The 17,575-nt window shown below is 47.7% G+C and overlaps 1 protein-coding gene across 6 annotated transcripts in view; it reads right to left on the bottom strand.

Annotated features, from left to right (window-relative positions):
• The window catches only part of DYNC2I1 (dynein 2 intermediate chain 1), a 123,572-nt gene that overhangs the window by 58,420 nt on the left and 47,577 nt on the right, over window positions 1-17,575 (bottom strand). For all 6 annotated transcript variants that reach the window (XR_012511975.1, XR_012511974.1, XR_012511972.1 and 3 more), the window contains 8 exons: window positions 15,641-15,770; window positions 13,243-13,354; window positions 12,322-12,410; window positions 10,279-10,408; window positions 5,867-6,039; window positions 2,977-3,139; window positions 264-377; window positions 105-166 (listed from right to left, as the gene is read on the bottom strand). Coding sequence is in view for 2 of the 6 variants with exons in the window: in XM_074378834.1 (XP_074234935.1) it covers window positions 105-166; window positions 264-377; window positions 2,977-3,139; window positions 5,867-6,039; window positions 10,279-10,408; window positions 12,322-12,410; window positions 13,243-13,354; window positions 15,641-15,770 (973 nt within the window). In the remaining 4 variants the exon portion in view is untranslated. The remainder of the gene's footprint in view (window positions 1-104; window positions 167-263; window positions 378-2,976; window positions 3,140-5,866; window positions 6,040-10,278; window positions 10,409-12,321; window positions 12,411-13,242; window positions 13,355-15,640; window positions 15,771-17,575) is intronic.

The following is a 17,575-nucleotide window of genomic DNA, read 5'->3' on the forward strand; positions in this document are numbered from 1 at the left end:
CCGCTCTGCATCTCCCACCTTAGCTAACTGGGCCATTCAGGCACCACCTCCACCCAGACCGTCTCACTCGGGCCCCGCGTGTGCACAGCTGGGCCCCTACTCACCCACACGTTGAGAACCCCACTCTCATCCAAGGAAGCGATGTGGAAGGACAAACCTGACATTTCTGATGAAAACAGAAACAAAAAGAAAGAAATGGCCTTAAATAAGGAAACCGTATTTCACAACTATTAAGGATTTTAAGACAGTGAAGAATTGTGTACCTTCATGAGTAGAAAAGGGTGAAAGCACAAAGCTCTGCTTTTTGTGGACAGATGCCGAGATAGATTCTATTGCTTGAAGAGGGCTTCGGTGGTTCACTGAGGTAAGGATTCCATCTGGAGTTCAAAAGCCCACAGCACCCCCACATCAGTAATATGTTGCAGAAATGCAGCCTGCATCACACGTGGACAAACATGAGGGGCTTCTGGGTCTCACAGATCCAACTCTCTCTACACATCTTCCCGAAACACCCAAGACCAACACAGACCACACACAAACTGACACAGGACCACACTTTCACATTCCCAGGTCACAGAGGCCCCAGCCCCTCGGGTCTATGGGTCTGGAGGGCAGGAAGAAAGCTAAAGCTAAATAAAGGCAAACACAGTGTACCGCAGCCCAAAAGGAAACTCAGAGAGAGGGGGACCCCTGTAGGGCCAGATCCTGGACAACCAAAAAGAAACTCAGAGAGCATCTCCCTGCAAGGCCACAGCCCGAAAGGAAACTGAGAGAGGGTAGTCCCTGTGAGGCCAAATCCTGGAGGCAACTCACGTAGCTGAGGGGAAAGGGCTGGGAGGCAGAGGCTGGAGCAGCACTGCTGAGACGAAGCGGGGAGTGAACAGGAAAGGGAGGTGACCCGCCCCCAACACACACACCAGACAACTCACATAACTGAGGGGAAGGGGCTGGGAGGCAGAGGTTGGAGCAGCACTGCTGAGTGGAGGGGGGATGAACAGGAAAGGGAGATAACCCGCCCCCAACACACACACCAGACAACTGGCAGCAGGAGAGAAATCAGAGACAAACCCACCCCAGCTATTGCTACCTCGAGGCACAGTCCCCACTAAAACAATACCTGTCACGAATCAATAAAGCAAAGCTCTGCCTAAAACATCCGCCTACAGAATGCCTACAAGTACAACAAAGCCAAACTCCACAGAAAGCTACTATAAGAAGAAAACAGAAAAAAGTAAATTAAAGCATTTCAGCTGATGAAAATTCTCCCTCCTAAAAATAAACATAAGGCAGAAGACACAAAATTCAACATTCCAAGTGGAATCACATCTCTTCAAAGGGCACCTGGAAACATATCAAAACAAACAAGACAAAAACACCTGGAATCAGAAATCAAGAACAGAATTACACCCAAAAACAGCAAGAAATGACATGAGAATTGGGATTGAACTCAGGAAAAAAACTGAAGAAAAAGACAAAACCATCTCAGAAATTAAGAATAAATTACAGGTTTCTAAGGCAGAGGATCAGATGAAGTGCTGTGGGCTTAGCTGAGGAACGGGCTGGTCTCCCTGGAGAGAATGTGGCTCCTCTGACTCATGCTGTGAATCACAAGTTCCACAGCTCCTCACTACTGAGAGTTTATTTAAAACTTTGTAGGTTTTATTGATAATACTTCAAAGGCAAGGCTGGGCACGGTGGCTCATGCCTGTAATCCCAGCACTTTGAGAGGCCAAGGTCAGCAGGTCACCTGAGGTCAGGAGTTTGAGACCAGCCTGGCCAACATGGAGAAACACCATCTCTACTAAAAATACAAAAATTAGCTGGCCATTGGTGGCAGGCACCTGTAATCCCAGATACTCAAGAGGCTGAGGCAGGAGAGTCACTTGAACCTGGGAGGCAGAAGTTGCAGTCAGCCCAGATCACGCTACTATACTCCAGCCTGGGCTACAGAGCCAGACCCCATCTCAAAAAAAAAAAAAAAAAAAAAAAAAAAAAGGACGCATTTCAATGAAAAAAATTTATCTGTATATACAGTCCAGAGGGTTAATGTTTTTTAAAATGGTGCTGAATTCAAAAATTTTTTAGTATTAGCAGCAGCAGTTAGAAAAGGCAAAGATTATTTAAAAGATATCTTTTAAAATAGGATTACAACCCATAAGTGATCTATAAATTCAAAGAGTCTTAGCAGCAATATTGCCCCAGAGGGGCACAATTCACTGCTGGGGAATTTTTAAAGTGGCTATTTTATGTACAAAGTACAGATACATGTACAGACACGTATGCATCTGTGATAATAAAGCCACACGGAGGGTGGGTGACCACCTTGGCCTGCACTTTCAGTCCACAGCACCCCTATTGGGAAGGGGTGGTGCAGGGTGTGGCGTGGGGTCTGAGTGCAGGCCCCGCCACGTCGTCAGTGTGACCTCACACAAGCGCTGCACCTTCCTGCACAGCTCGGACTCAGGGCGATCAGAATTAAATGAGACGAATGTACACTACGCCCTAGGGCGAGTCCCAGAACAGGAAACATGCCGGGTGCCTGCTGTGGTGGCTGGGCACGGCGTGGCACGAACGCCCACCCAGGTCAAGCCGAGGCTCAGGGAGGGCCCACTGTGCTGTTTCTGGCAAGCTCAGGGCCACTGGCTTTTCTCGAAACTCCAGTGTGAGCTAACTTTGCCCCAGAGCACACACGTGCCCAGATGCCTCAAGCTACTTTAAAGGTAATTTCATCGAGGATTTTTTGGAATCCACGTATTTAATAAGAAAGGAAATCTGAGTCATTCTTGGCCATTAGGTAAGCATGAGTGGAATCAATTTTTGCTTTTTCTATTTATCAGGTGCCTCTTTTGCCCACAGGTCAGACCCCATCCTCTGGGATAATGGGAATAAATAGATGCAAATACATGTCAAGCTCTGTTCTTCGAATCTGTGTGGCTTTTCTAGAAGACACACAATCAGCAGGCAGATGACACTGACCAGTGGAAAATGTGGCCGTCCGGAACGTCCAGAAACCATCGTTAAGCTTCACAGAGTGATGTAGCCTCGAGTCTTCTCTCAAATCCCAGACGACAACAGAGCCGTGCGCTGTTCCAGCAAACAGTAAAAATGCTTTAAAAGGGCTAAAGCAGCAACATGTGACCTAAAAAAAAACACATGCACAGAAAGCGGATGACTGAAGATTATGAGAAGCATGCTCGCAGAAGTTACGTTTACCGAGTGGGTGTCTGAGCTTACGTTTACCAAGTGGGTGTCTGAGCTTACGTTTACCGAGTGGGTGTGTGAGCTTACGTTTACCGAGTGGGTGTCTGAGCTTACGTTTACCCGAGTGGGTGTCTGAGCTTACGTTTACCGAGTGGGTGTCTGAGGTTACGTTTACCGAGTGGGTGTGTGAGCTTACGTTTACCCAGTGGGTGTCTGAGGTTACGTTTACCGAGTGGGTGTGTGAGCTTACGTTTACCCGAGTGGGTGTGTGAGCTTACGTTTACCGAGTGGGTGTGTGAGCTTACGTTTACCCGAGTGGGTGTCTGAGCTTACGTTTACCGAGTGGGTGTCTGAGGTTACGTTTACCGAGTGGGGTGTCTGAGCTTACGTTTACCGAGTGGGTGTCTGAGCTTACGTTTACCGAGTGGGTGTCTGAGCTTACGTTTACCGAGTGGGTGTGTGAGCTTACGTTTACCGAGTGGGTGTCTGAGCTTACGTTTACCGAGTGGGTGTCTGAGCTTACGTTTACCGAGTGGGTGTCTGAGCTTACGTTTACCGAGTGGGTGTCTGAGCTTACGTTTACCGAGTGGGTGTCTGAGCTTACGTTTACTGAGTGGGTGTCTGAGCTTACGTTTACCGAGTGGGGTGTCTGAGGTTACGTTTACTGAGTGGGGTGTCTGAGGTTACATTTTCTGAATGGGGTGTCTGAGGTTACATTTTCTGAGTGGGGTGTCGAACCATGCTTCACTTTACACGGATGTCATGTGCAGGACACAGTAAGCAGAACGTGGACTCCTGCACAGAAATAAAAGGTGATTGTCAGGTTCCTCAAATAGAAAGCAGGGATGAGAAACCCACCCCACAGGGTTGTTATGATCACAGACAGGTGGTGCTGACTCTCATCTAGTCACACAAAACCTGCCAGCGAGCCTATCCACTCAACTCCATCAGCTGAGCCTCAAAAGTAGCAGTTCTGTCCTGTGTCATTTTATTTACATCTCGTTTATGAACATTACAATTTCAAGTCCTCACAACTGGCCCCTGTAAAAGCTATTCTTCTCCATGGCTTTTGAGGAAATCAATGGCTTTGAGGCCAGGGAATATATAACTCGGAAAACACAAACGTACATTTTCCCAGAGAGGCAGTCCCGACCCCTCACTGTGCAGTCCTCAAGCCACAGCACCAGTATGCTGGGGCAGGGAGTGGAAGCCCTAAGGAAGGCCTCCGAATCCCAGTGCACTTCAAAGCCTCTAAAAACCTCAAGGACATCAAGAAACCTCTAAAACACTCAGGACCCAAACGGTGCAAGATAAAAAACAGGCATCTAGAACCGCAAAGCTACGCCCAGTTTGGCCAATATTTTCATTCAGCCGACAACTACCTCCATTTCCTAATTCTCAACTGACCTACGGGGCAGCTCTGTGAAAATTCTTGTTTTCTCATTTTGAACTAGGAATTTCCAGAGTCAAAACAAGCACACCCACGTGTCTCACTGCACCCACAGCACAGCTGAGGCCAGCTGTGAGACACAGAGAAAGGCCCGTAAGCCCCGACCACATCCTCTGCCCTACCTCTCCTCTCCTGTCCCGACCTCCCTCCTGCCCCAGCGCCCCTCCCCACTGGCCCGTAAGTCCCCCAGTGCATCCCTGAGCCTCACTCCACTGACCCCTAAGTCCCCACCACCCTGCTGTCCCTGAGCCTCCCCCCTTGGCCAGTAAGTCCCTGCTCCATCCCTGTGCCTCTCCCCCACTGCCCATAAGTCCTAACCTCCCTCCTGTCCCTGTGCTGCTCCCCCATGGCCCATAAGTCCCTCCTCATCGCTGTGCCTCTCCCCACTAGCCAGTAAGTCCCCACACCTCCTGTCCCTCTGCCTCTCCCCCCACCGGCTGTAAATCCCCTGCAACATCCCTGCACCTCTCCCTCCGGCCTGTAAGTCCCCCCAACGTCCCTGCGCGTCTCCCCCCAGCAAGTCCCCCCAACGTCCCTGCTCCTCTCCCCCCCGCCCATAGTCCCCCCAACGTCCCTGCACCTCTGCCCCCCGCCCATAGTCCCCCCAACATCCCTGCACCTCTGCCCCCCGCCTGTAAGTCCCCCCAACGTCCCTGCACTTCTGCCCCCCAGCCCGTAAGTCCCCCCAACGTCCCTGCTCCTCTCCCCCCGGCCCGTAAGTCCCCCCAACGTCCCTGCACCTCTCCCCCCAGCAAGTCCCCCACAACGTCCCTGCACCTCTCCCCCCCACCCATAGTCCCCCCAACGTCCCTGCACCTCTCCCCCCGGCCCGTAAGTCCCCCCAACATCCCTGCACCTCTCCCCCCAGCAAGTCCCCCACAACGTCCCTGCACCTCTCCCCCCCGCCCATAGTACCCCCAACGTCCCTGCACCTCTCTCCCCGGCCTGTAAGTCCCCGCAATGTCCCTGCACCTCTTGCCCCGGCCTGTAAGTCCCCTCAACGTCCCTGCACCTCTGCCCCCCCGCCCATAGTCCCCCCAACATCCCTGCACCTCTCCCCCTGGCCGTAAGTCCCCCCAATGTCCCTGCCCCTCTCCGCCCCCGGCCCGTAAGTCCCAACCCCACTCCTGTCCCCGCACCTCATCCCCCGAACCTTCACGCTCTGTCTACCGCCCGTCCTCCCATCAGACGTACAACTCTCCTCCTGAGCTGTACCTGGGACTCGCATATCAGAACCTTCTGTGGCCCTGAAGGCTGCCAAATATCCCAAACACAGAGGATGTATTTGCTGTCCAGTGGGGGTGCAAAGGCCTTCTCAGGTAGGTCATGAGCGGAGACCACCAACTGCCGCTGAGCTCGGGAGGTGTGCAACAAGGATACTTTTCGATCTAGAGAAAAGAAAAATATGTTCACATTTTAGTGATTTGCCAGAATCCAGGTTAAATTAACACTTCCGAATACTCAAAAAAATTCAGTTTCATGAAGAAACAAACATGGTCCTTTCAAAACCATACACACAGGAAACGCGAGTTTTGATCAATGGTCACAGCCTATGCCTGAACACTCTACTCTGTCCAAGCTGACCTCGCAGTCTGGCTAAAACGTGGTCGCGTGCAGCCTAAGACCACACGCTGCAGCTCCCATCACGAGCGACTCACACAGAAACCAGCTGCGTGACACGTGCCGGGAGTCGGAATCTCAGCGCTGGGAGGCCCTGGAGTGAGCTCGGCCGCCCCTCTGCCTCGGCACGTTAACACTCCAGCTGCAGGAGCCTCAGCGTCGGGACACCACGCAGCGCACTGCTCTCCTCAAAGGCGGGCACGGCTGAGTGCCATTCCAGATGCTCCTCCACATAGTGAAGGACTGTACTCCAAGGCATTACTGTTGCCAGTGCTGGCCATGCCAGCGGCTCCCACACATCAGCAGAAGATGGGAGATGGAACTCATAAAGCAGAAGGATGGGAAGTCCATGGCTGGCACGCGCCGCTGGCAGGCACCAAGTCAGCGGGGAAAGCAGTACCCAGCCAAGCCCAGCCGCACGCACACACCGCAAACACCTATCAGCCCCTCAGCCCACATCCTGCTACCTACACCGTCCACACCTGGATCACGTCCTCTCCAATTCCAGGGACCCCTCCTTCCACCTCATCACGGTCACTCATCACTGCAGCATTTCTAGGGCCACATCCACCAGCAAGCATCCAGTCTTCTTCCAGGGAAAGTACCGTATTTAACAGTTGTTTTCAGTGGGATAAAGCTCTCAAGTGCTATGACCTGACCCCGTTGTCTCCTAAGCCCTGTGGTTTTCACTGGCAATCTTCCACAGCGTAGTGACTTTTAGGAACATCTACCTCCTGTTACAGCAGAACTAGGATGGCAACCAAGGCCTGACCTACTGCTGCCCCGGCCTCGCCTCCCACCGGCCACCGCAGTCTCCCTGCGTCTCCCCAGGACGCAGGAGCGCCCACGCACCCTCCCCAGAAGCTCCTGTCTCCTCATGGGCCCTCTCTCATCTCTGCTGCTCTTCACTCGCAGGGAGGCCTCCTCTATCAGAACTGTCTTTATTTTCTCCTTAGAACTTAGCCCTCTCAAATAGAATGTATATTTTACCTGTTTACCCAATGCAGAGTCTACTCGACCCTCTATCGAAACAGAAGTGCAGGAGGGCAGAGCTTCTGCTGTCCTACTCACAGCTGAAATGAGCTACCCCAACAGTGCCCAGGGCATGACCCACCCATGGAACGTCTGTCAGATGCACGACTCGCCGGCTCGGTCACTCTGCTGCATGTTTTAACAATGAGTCAGATGCACGACTCGCCGGCTCGGTCACTCTGCTGCATGTTTTAACAGTGAGTCAGATGCAAGACTCACCCGCTCGGTCACTCTGCTGCATGTTTTTTGTTTTGTTTTGTTTTGTTTTTCTTTTTTTTTTTTTGAGACGGAGTTTCGCTCTTGTTACCCAGGCTGGAGTGCAATGGCGCGATCTCGGCTCACCGCAACCTCCGCCTCCTGGATTCAGGCGATTCTCCTGCCTCAGCCTCCCGAGTAGCTGGGATTACAGGAACGCGCCACCATGCCCAGCTAATTTTTTGTATTTTTAGTAGAGACGGGGTTTCACTATGTTGACCAGGATGGTCTCGATCTCTTTTTATTTTTTATTTTTTATTTTATTTTTTTTTTATTGCATTTTAGGTTTTGGGGTACATGTGATGAACATGCAAGATTGTTGCATAGGTACACACTTGGCAGTGTGGTTTGCTGCCTTCCGTCCCCTCACCTATGGTCTCGATCTCTTGACCTCGTGATCCACCCGCCTCGGCCTCCCAAAGTGCTGGGATTACAGGCGTGAGCCACCGCGCCCAGCTTGCTGCATGTTTTAATAGTGAGTCAGATGCACGACTTGCCGGCCGTGTCACTCCATGGCATGTTTTAACAGTGAGTCAGTCAGATGCACGACTCGCCGGCTGTGTCACTCTGCTGCATGGGTTTTAATAAGTGAGTTTGTCAGATGAATGACTCACCAGCCATGTCACTCTGCTGCATGTTTTAATCGTGTGTCAGATGCACGACTCACCAGCTGTGTCACTCTGCTGCATGTTTCAACAGTGAGTCAGATGCATGACTTGCCGGCCGTGTCACTCGGCGGCATGTTTTAATCGTGAGTGTGTCAGATGCACGACTCGCCGGCCGTGTCTCTCCACTGCATGTTTTAATCGTGAGTGTGTCAGATGCACGACTCACCGGCCGTGTCTCTCTGCTGCATGGTTTTTTTTTTTTTTTTTTGAGACGGAATTTCGCTCTTGTTGCCCAGGCTGGAGTGCAATGGCGCGATCTCGGCTCACCGCAACCTCCGCCTCCTGGGTTCAGGCAATTCTCCTGCCTCAGCCTCCTGAGTAGCTGGGATTACAGGCACGTGCCACCATGCCCAGCTAATTTTTTGCACCTTTAGTAGAGACGGGGTTTCACCATGTTGACCAGGATGGTCTCGATCTCTCAACCTCGTGATCCACCTGCCTCGGCCTCCCAAAGTGCTGGGATTACAGGCTTGAGCCACCGCGCCCGGCCTTCTGCTGCATGTTTTAATCGTGAGTGTGTCAGATGCACGACTCACCGGCCGTGTCTCTCTGCTGCATGTTTTAATCGTGAGTGTGTCAGATGCACGACTCGCCGGCCGTGTCTCTCCGCTGCATGTTTTAATCGTGAGTGTGTCAGATGCACGACTCGCCGGCCGTGTCTCTCCGCTGCATGTTTTAATCGTGAGTGTGTCAGATGCACGACTCGCCGGCCGTGTTTCTCTGCTGCATGTTTTAATCGTGATGAGGATACTGGGAGGACCCTATGAAGGCTTAAGTGTTTCTACATCTGATCAGACATCAGTAGAGAATGTGAGTCAACTACTAGATTACCAGGGTGAGACAACCCACACACTCTGCCGCATGCCTCTCCCAATCACGTGTTCCTTCTACTCTCTCAATATGCATTTTACCAAAACACAGAAATAAGCAAACAAGAAGACCCCCCTGCTCTGTGAACACATGGGAAGCGTGTTCATACACGCACATCACATGCCCTCCTACATCTGCTGTCACTGCTCGGCGTCGGCACCCTGGGGGCCAAAAACATTCAGTTCCCTTCTCGCTGTGTGCTGGGTGGTGGATGCCCCCAGCAATGTGTTGAATGCTACAGGTATAGAGATTTATTATTTTTCAACAGGAAAAGACAAAACTCTCTTAAAGAATGGGAAGACTTGCTAATTAACAATACCATTTTTGTTAAGATTAAAGGATAGAGAAATGTAAATAAAATGAAATCTCAAAACAGCAGGCAGGATGGAAGAAATGCCTAGAACAGTAGTGCCAATGGCTCTGGCCTCACACACGCCCTGAAGCCTGTTTACACAGCAGCACACCCGAACCTGCTGCCCAGCTGACTGCCGCACCTGCCCGCTCCTGCCAGCTCCCCACAAAACCCAGGACCATGACCATCATCCGGTACCCGAGAGCCACTTCTTTAGAGACAAGGAGGTTACTAGCTCAAGCAATGTAAATTTGGTCTTGCAAATGCAGTCTGTTGGAACTGATGCAAACAGTTACACACAACTGCACTTGGAGATCCTGTGCTTTGCTTCCCGTTTTATGTTCCATAACCCACGGATCAACCTAAAAATCTAAGTCTATCTACATTAAATGTAAGTGTCTTACTTGTGACTATATCTAAACTATTAACACAACTTTGGCCTGAACACTCTCTCATGCTTGTACAACTATTTCTTCTACTCTATCTCGAGAAATCAAAAGAAACTGAATAACTGGAAGAGAAATGAAAATAGGATTTCAAACAAACACAGAAAATCTCAGTTCCCATTCATTTAAACAATCTCACTTTTTAAAATTACTGTAGATCCAGGTTCTATCCATCTTATTAAAATCCTTAATCACAAATTTAACGTACAAACTTAAGGGAGAAAAACTAACCACTCACTTTTGAATTCTACAGAAACTCAATCTTTCTCAGTTTTATGTACAATAAATACCATCACATTAAAATGGAATGTAATACTACAGATGATTATTGCAACATGAATGCTTAGTAACTGGATGTGAAACCATATTTGAGAACAGCCTTACCCTGAAGGAATGGCAGACTGGTGTTCAGCTGAGATGAGCTGTCACTAAAACACAGGGCCTTCTCTTGAGCCCTAAGATTCCAGCTGGGTTCAGCTGCCAAGCGATCCTCTTCCAGCAAAACGGCCATCACCTGTCAGATATAAGTGAGTAAATTCAATAAAAACTTTATGATGGATTATCGTTTCCCCAAAAAAATTACCTTTTCATCTTATCCGTATCTGCAAATAACTGCTTGGATCCACCACATTATAACTACAAGAAAAATGATACGGTCCTTTCTGCACAATACTGAAAACTAAGACCCTAACATCAACTAAAACAAACTCCACAGGAGAGCCATCATTTACCCTAAATGCTGCTTTTCACACCATAAACACTGCTAAAAGTGACGGGGGAGAAGGGGGGCTGAATACCCAGCATTCATAAATGAACAAAGCAGTGTAAGGAAAAGTCATGAAACCACCGAATCTCTCTCTTACCAGGTTTTGGTAAAAAACCAGACTGTGCGGTAAAACACCGTAATTGCTCCAGGAGGGTCAGCCTTAGTATTTGACAGGGGAGAGAAAGACAATTGAGAGACACAACAGGATTGGTGTGGTAAAGAACAGGAAATGCTCCTGAGATCTGAGAGGCTGAGAGGAAAGGAGGCCGAGAGTGTTCAGTGAGAAGCGACAGGATTTGTGTGAGGAAGGGGGGACTGCACAGTGAGAACTGAAGCCAGGAAGTGTTCTGTGAGAACTGAAATGACACGGGAACACTCAGGGTCAGGAAGGCAGGGAATGTTATGGAGAAGGGACAGAATGGGAGGGCAGGAGGCAGGAAAGGCTGAGTGAGAATGGACAGGATGCCTGTGAGAAAGGGAGTGTGTAGTGAGAACTGACAGGATGGATGTGAAGGAGGAAGCAAATGTTAATGAGAAAGGATGGAAGAGCGTGGAAGGCGAGGAGTGTTCAGTGAGGGGTGGAGGGTGGAACGTGGAAGGCGAGGAGTGTTCAGTGAGGGGTGGAGGGTGGAACGTGGAAGGCGAGGAGTGTTCAGTGAGGGGTGGAGGGTGGAGTGTGGAAGGGGGGAGTGTTTAGTGAGGAGTGGAGGGTGGAACGTGGAAGGCGAGGAGTGTTCAGTGAGGGGTGGAGGGTGGAGTGTGGAAGGGGGGAGTGTTTAGTGAGGAGTGGAATATCTGATACAAATCATAAATCTTGTGGAATCATAAAGCTATTTCATAAACCACAGATTCCTACAGAATTGCGTCACAGAGACTACTACATCACCACCGCATGCTCAGATTAGAGTCTGAGACTCATCCTTAATCTCAACAAGCATGTTGAGGTTGCATGGACAATGTTCCGCCCCTCACTGCTGCAGCAGACTCAAGTGTTGAGCTCACATACAAAAATTACGAGACAACTGGGGAAATGCAAGTGCCAACTTCACATCTGACTACATTCTAAATAATTACTCATTATTCTTGTAGACACACTCTTCTTTTTGAGATTCATAATGAACTGTATTTCGAGGCAAAGTTATGATGATTAAGAGTTGTTTCAAAATAACTAATGGGGTGGGAGGTGGGGTAGGCCAGGGGTGGGGGGGTCCAGTGAGACCCAAGGCCATGAGGTGAGAAGCACTCAAGTACCTGCAGCTTCACAGTACTGTTCCACTTCTCTTTGTATGTAATTTTTTCAGTTTATAAAATCAGAAGTTTATTATTTTCAAATACCCTAGATTTATGCTTGACTTGTCAGCTTAATGTCTGCTATTTAGTCTATAGTTGTTTTAAAATGTAAGACATTAATAATAAAATTCACAATCCAAATATAAACACAGTACTTTTAGTGATATACATTTACCCAGTGTCATTCTGCCCACAAAGGCTTAATGAATGTGCCACTATAATTTTTAAGAAAATAATACCTGAAAATGAATAACTGATTCTGATTTATCCAAGCTACGAAGACTTCAAGATCTCAGCAACTCCTATATTTCTATGTAGAATAAAACTTTAAGCACTTACAGACAACACAACATATTATAGGTCGAGCGTACCTGACAAGCCGCCCGCAGAAAGCTACATAACCTTGGGGTATCGATCTTCGGCATAACTACAGCATCAGAGGGATCTCTTTTCTCACTGCCTAAAAACAGTAGGTTATATAAAATCAACAAAGCTGACTCTAAGATAATCATGCATTACACATCTTAGAGTTCAAACAGGCATAACAAATCAACATTAAGAGTCCTAGGAGGAAAACGCAGAAAACTTCACGCTATACTCTCTAGACTTACTGATAGCTTCCAAAAACAACTGGGTATTATTTTATAGGAAGTCTACAAACTGAATCCTATTTAAATCTATTCAGAAAAACATTCAAAGGAACCAATTCAATTATCATGTAAGTCTTAAGTTTGGGTATATTACTTTCTTAAGGTAAGGCTTATCTGAGAAAAGGGGGTAATACATATCCCTGCCATACGGAGGCAATTCCTTGAGAAAAACCAGTAAAGTATTCAATATGTAAATGGCTCCAGAGTACTTAGCAGAAACCATATATTCTAGGGACCCTCAATCTAAATTGATGGAAATTTTTAAGCAAACTGCACTTAAAATATAAAAATTCGGTATGAGAATAGGCTGCCCCCCAGTTTGGAGCATGCTGTGCTCTGAAGGCCCAGAGACACAGTGGCTATTGGGAATGTGGACTCTCTCACTCTTCTCAGGAACAGAATCTGTCACACACCCTGCAATGGCACAGACTGGGCCTCAAGAGCAAGTTTCATCCCCTGAAGTTCAGCAGCTCTACTGCTGGTGGTTAGTGTTTCTTTAAAAGAAAATTGGGTACTGGTATTGTCATATGCTAATCACCATACAGAAGAGAAAGACTCAATGAGAGTCAACCAGAAAGGGAACAATAAAAAAAAAAGAATGCAAAGACAGTCAACAGTCAGCACGCAAGAGCAAAATGTTACCTCCAGACACAACAGTACTTTCTCCCGGATGCTGGGTCCACACTTCCCTGGTCTCGATTTCCTCAGTTTGAATGTCTCTTTCAACATTATCTTCATTATACTGAACATATGCCTTAAAAACAAAAATACGCCAAAATTAACATTTGGTCTCAATTTCAGAGCAATTTGTCATTACTGAAATAATAATGACAGTCATTGTGTCAAAAATAAGTTTCACAGCATAAAGAACAATCAACCAAAGAGTACCTGTTCCTAAACATTTGATATAGATACACAAAGGTCTAATTTTCAAAAGTGTGTTCAAAAAGTCTCATCAAACCATTTCCCTTTAGTCTGAAAATACTACCACCTAGCCTACACACATCCTCTTTTCTTAGCATGTGCTGGTTTTGCGAAACCACATATAATTATTTTATTTCAAAAGGTACATGCTTCAACAAAGACAGTTTTGTTACTAACAGCTTTGGGATAAGGAAAACAACCAAAGATAATCTATCTAGGTCAGAGTGAATCAGCTGCCAAACCCAGAATTAATATTGTTAGTGTCCCAGGAGTTCAAGGCTGCAGTGAGCTATGATCCTGCTACTGCACTCCATCCAGCCTGGGTAACAGAGAAAGATCCTAATTAAAAAAATTTTTTAAACCGTCAGCTTCTTCAGCTTCATCCTGTGACCTTTCTCCTTTTAAAAGGGTATCATTTATTGAGTGCACCAAATAGACAATGTTAACATTGATGGTACCCAGCATCAGGAACATCATAAGAAAACTGTTATGATGTCTGACTTCAAAAGCTTTATAAATTTGTTGTGAAGTGAGACTATCACATAATGAATTAATGACTGGAAATACTACAGGGAAGTACAAAACTGCATGGAATAGTAAATTGTACGAACTCTGGAATAGGAGAAGAAATTCAGCGTAAGTCACTAGGAAGGGTTTGCCCAGAGAATGGGCCTTGGACGCTGAAGAAAAGACAGGCGGATGAGGCCAAGGAGCAGGAATGCCATATGCCAAGACACCAAGCACCTGCCACCCTGAGGGACCCATGACAGACAGGAGTCCCAGAATCAAACAGGTATAATCTGAATTAGAGAGTGCAAAGCCAGGCATGGTGGCATAGTCCTGTGGCCTCTACAGGGGAAGCTGAGGGTGCAGCATGCTGTGATCATGCCTGTCAACATCTGCTACACTCCAGCCTGGGAGTGTCTCTAATAAATAAATTAGTACCTCATCTCTAATTAAATTTTAAAAATTTCAGGCTGGACACGGTGGCTCACACTTGTAATTCCAGGACTTTGAGAGGCTGAGGTGGGTGGATCACAAGGTCAAGAGATGAAGACCATCATGGCCAACATGGTGAAACCCCATCTCTACTAAAAATACAAAAATTATCTGGGCGTGGTGGTGGTGCCTGTAATCCCAGCTACTCGGGAGGCTGAGGCAGGAGAATCGCTTGAACCCAGGAGGCGGAGGTTGCAGTGAGCCGAGATCACGCCACTGCACTCCAGCCTGGTGACAGAGGCAGACTCAAGTCTCAAAAAAAAAAAAAAAAAAAAAAAAACTGAGTCCAGGTTATAAAAACCTTGAGAAGTAATGCATACTTTGAAATTCTTCAATTATAAGAATTTTAAACAGACAAGTAGGACTGCTATACACTCACATGGAACCCAAGAAACAAATCCAAACCTGATATTTTGCTGGACTTTAAATAAAACATTTACCCTCGTCACTGTGTAACAGATCCATGTAACAAAACTGCACTTGTACCACCTCGATTTATACAAACAAAAATAAATAAATAAGCTGGGCTCAGCGGCTCACAGCAGTAATCCCAGCACTTTCGAAGGCCAAGGTGGGTGGATCGCTTGAGGCCAGGGTTCAAGACCAGCCTGGCCAACATGGTGAAACCCCAACTCTACTAAAAAATACAAAAATTACCTGGGCATGGTGGTTCATGCCTGTAATCCCAGCTACTCAGGAGGCTGAGGCAGGAGAATCACTTGAACCCAGGAGGTGGAGGTTACAGTGAGCCGACATCACTCAACTACACTCCAACCTGGGTGGCAGAGTGAGACTCTGTCTCTAAATAAATAAATAAAACATTTGAACAGCATAAAGCTTCACTCCAGGGTCAGGACCGCTGCCACTCTGTCCCCGTTCTGCACAGATCACCCGCAGGAGCACCTGACGGCTCTGGAGTGCCTCTGGCTTTGCCTGGGCCTGGCCTCTCAGGTGAATCAGCCCCATGTGAAGATGGGTTCCCATTTTCCTTAAGCTTGCATCCTTCACAGACCATCCCCAAGTTCTAATATTTCAGAACAAGATTCAGGAAGACACAAAGTTATCCTATTACACTGTGCTTGCATTTTGTTACTTAGTTAACACATCTCATACTCACCTGCTTGGTATTTTTTTTCCCGAAGTTTCTGATATACATGTCATATTCATTTACTGGTGGTAGATCCAAGAGAGAGAAAGTAAATGAAAAATCTAAGTCAATAAGCCGAAGCAGTTTTGTACTTCGCATCCTTTGAAATAAATTGGAAACAAGAGAAAAGTTAACTTGAATAATATATGTAGGAAAGTGTGGGGGGAACAGAAGGAAACTGAGAGTTAAATGCACATTATTGTCAGGGACCAAACTTGTGTCTGGGTGTGAGTCAGATATTTAATAGCTGTTAAAAATAACTGAGTAGAAGACAGTCATGGGAACCTGACATGTGACCCTGGCGTCTGGTGATTCTGTTCCCCACCTGCCTCGTGTGTGTGTGCGCGGGCATGTGTGTGTTGAACCTGATGTGTGACCGTTCTCATGCATACACCTGAGCTAACACAAAGTACAGTCACACACGTGTTTGTCTGGAATGTTCATAAGCAGGCTTGTATGTGTGTGTGTGCATTTATTGAGCCTGTCTCGTGTGTGTGTGTGCGCGCGTGTGTTGAACCTGATGTGTCACTGTTCTCCTGCCTACACCTGAGCTAACATAAAACACAGTGACACACGTGCATGTCTGGAGTGTTCATAAGCAGCAATTCACCTGACTTCAGGAACCGAAGCCTTGGCCGTCCCACCACCTGTGCCGTGCTCAGGCACGCAGCAGTCAGGGTTCCGGGCCACGCTCTTCCCCAGGCCACGGCCAACCTCTGTGCTCCCCCCAGGACTTGACTGATGGGCAGCACCTGACATAGCCAACCACCCTCTGCCCAGAGGCCCGGAATCGCCACACACATGGCTTCCTCTTGCTTCACAAACAGGTCATTTTCAATCACCTATGCCGTTTCTCCTTTTCTTTCTAATGTTTCACCCTAACATTAGTGTGTCTGGGGTCAAATCCTTACGTTTGTTTGTTACCCCTCACTGGGATATAAACTCTCAAGGGCGGAGATTTCTATTTCTTTCCTTTACTGTTATCCCCACACAGCCAGTGATCAATAAATGCACAGTGAATGAGTGAGTGATCAACCCTCCCAACATCCAGCGCCTCGGCCACCGGGTCTGCTCTCTGCTCATCCTCCTACCCCTCCCCTTCCTTCTCACACTCCACCAGGTCTGCCCTGCTTCCTAGAGCACAGACCTGCAGGAGGTTTGACCAAGTGCTGCGATATTTTGTTTATCAGAAATTCTCCCGCTGGATAGTCCCCAACTTCCATTTTCATCTCCTCCGCCCTGTGCGAATGTCACATGCCCTAGGCCATCTCTTTCTGTTTCACTCTATTATCTTGAGGAATAAAGATGCAAACCCGAGTGGAAACAGTAGCATCAAATGCAGAGATGGCCGTGTGTCCCTTTCTCTCCAGGATCTCCGCTCTTCAGGGCCCAAGGGGCCTTGGTTGCTCCTGGTGTATTCAATCAGCTGCACATTATTTTGTTGTTTTAAATCCAACTTTTATAGTTGTTTTTAGCTGGGAGATTTCTCTGATACAAGCTATTCCATCAGGGAAGTAGGAGTCCAATACATGTTCTCTTGTAAGACACTTTTCTCACATCCCTGGAGCATTTTTCATATTTGCTAGCTCTGTTTCACACCTTATACAAAAACTGCCTATGCAGAAGTTGTGCCAGTTTGTTTCAAGCAAGCTTGTTCTCTACATTCTCATCAGTTCTTAAGTATTATCTTTTTTTTTTTTTTTTAAAGACAGAGTTTCACTCTTGTTGCCCAGGCTGGAGTACAGTGACACAACCTCAGCTCACTGCAACCTCCACCTCCCAGGTTCAAGCAATTCTCCTGCCTCAGGCTCCCAACTAGCGGGGACTGCAGGTGCATACCACCACACCTGGCTGATTTTTGTATTTTTAGTAGAGACAGGGTTTCACCATGTTGGCCGGGCTGGT

Source organism: Saimiri boliviensis, chromosome 10 (assembly GCF_048565385.1).
Source record: "Saimiri boliviensis isolate mSaiBol1 chromosome 10, mSaiBol1.pri, whole genome shotgun sequence".
In the NCBI taxonomy this organism is placed as follows: domain Eukaryota; kingdom Metazoa; phylum Chordata; class Mammalia; order Primates; family Cebidae; genus Saimiri; species Saimiri boliviensis.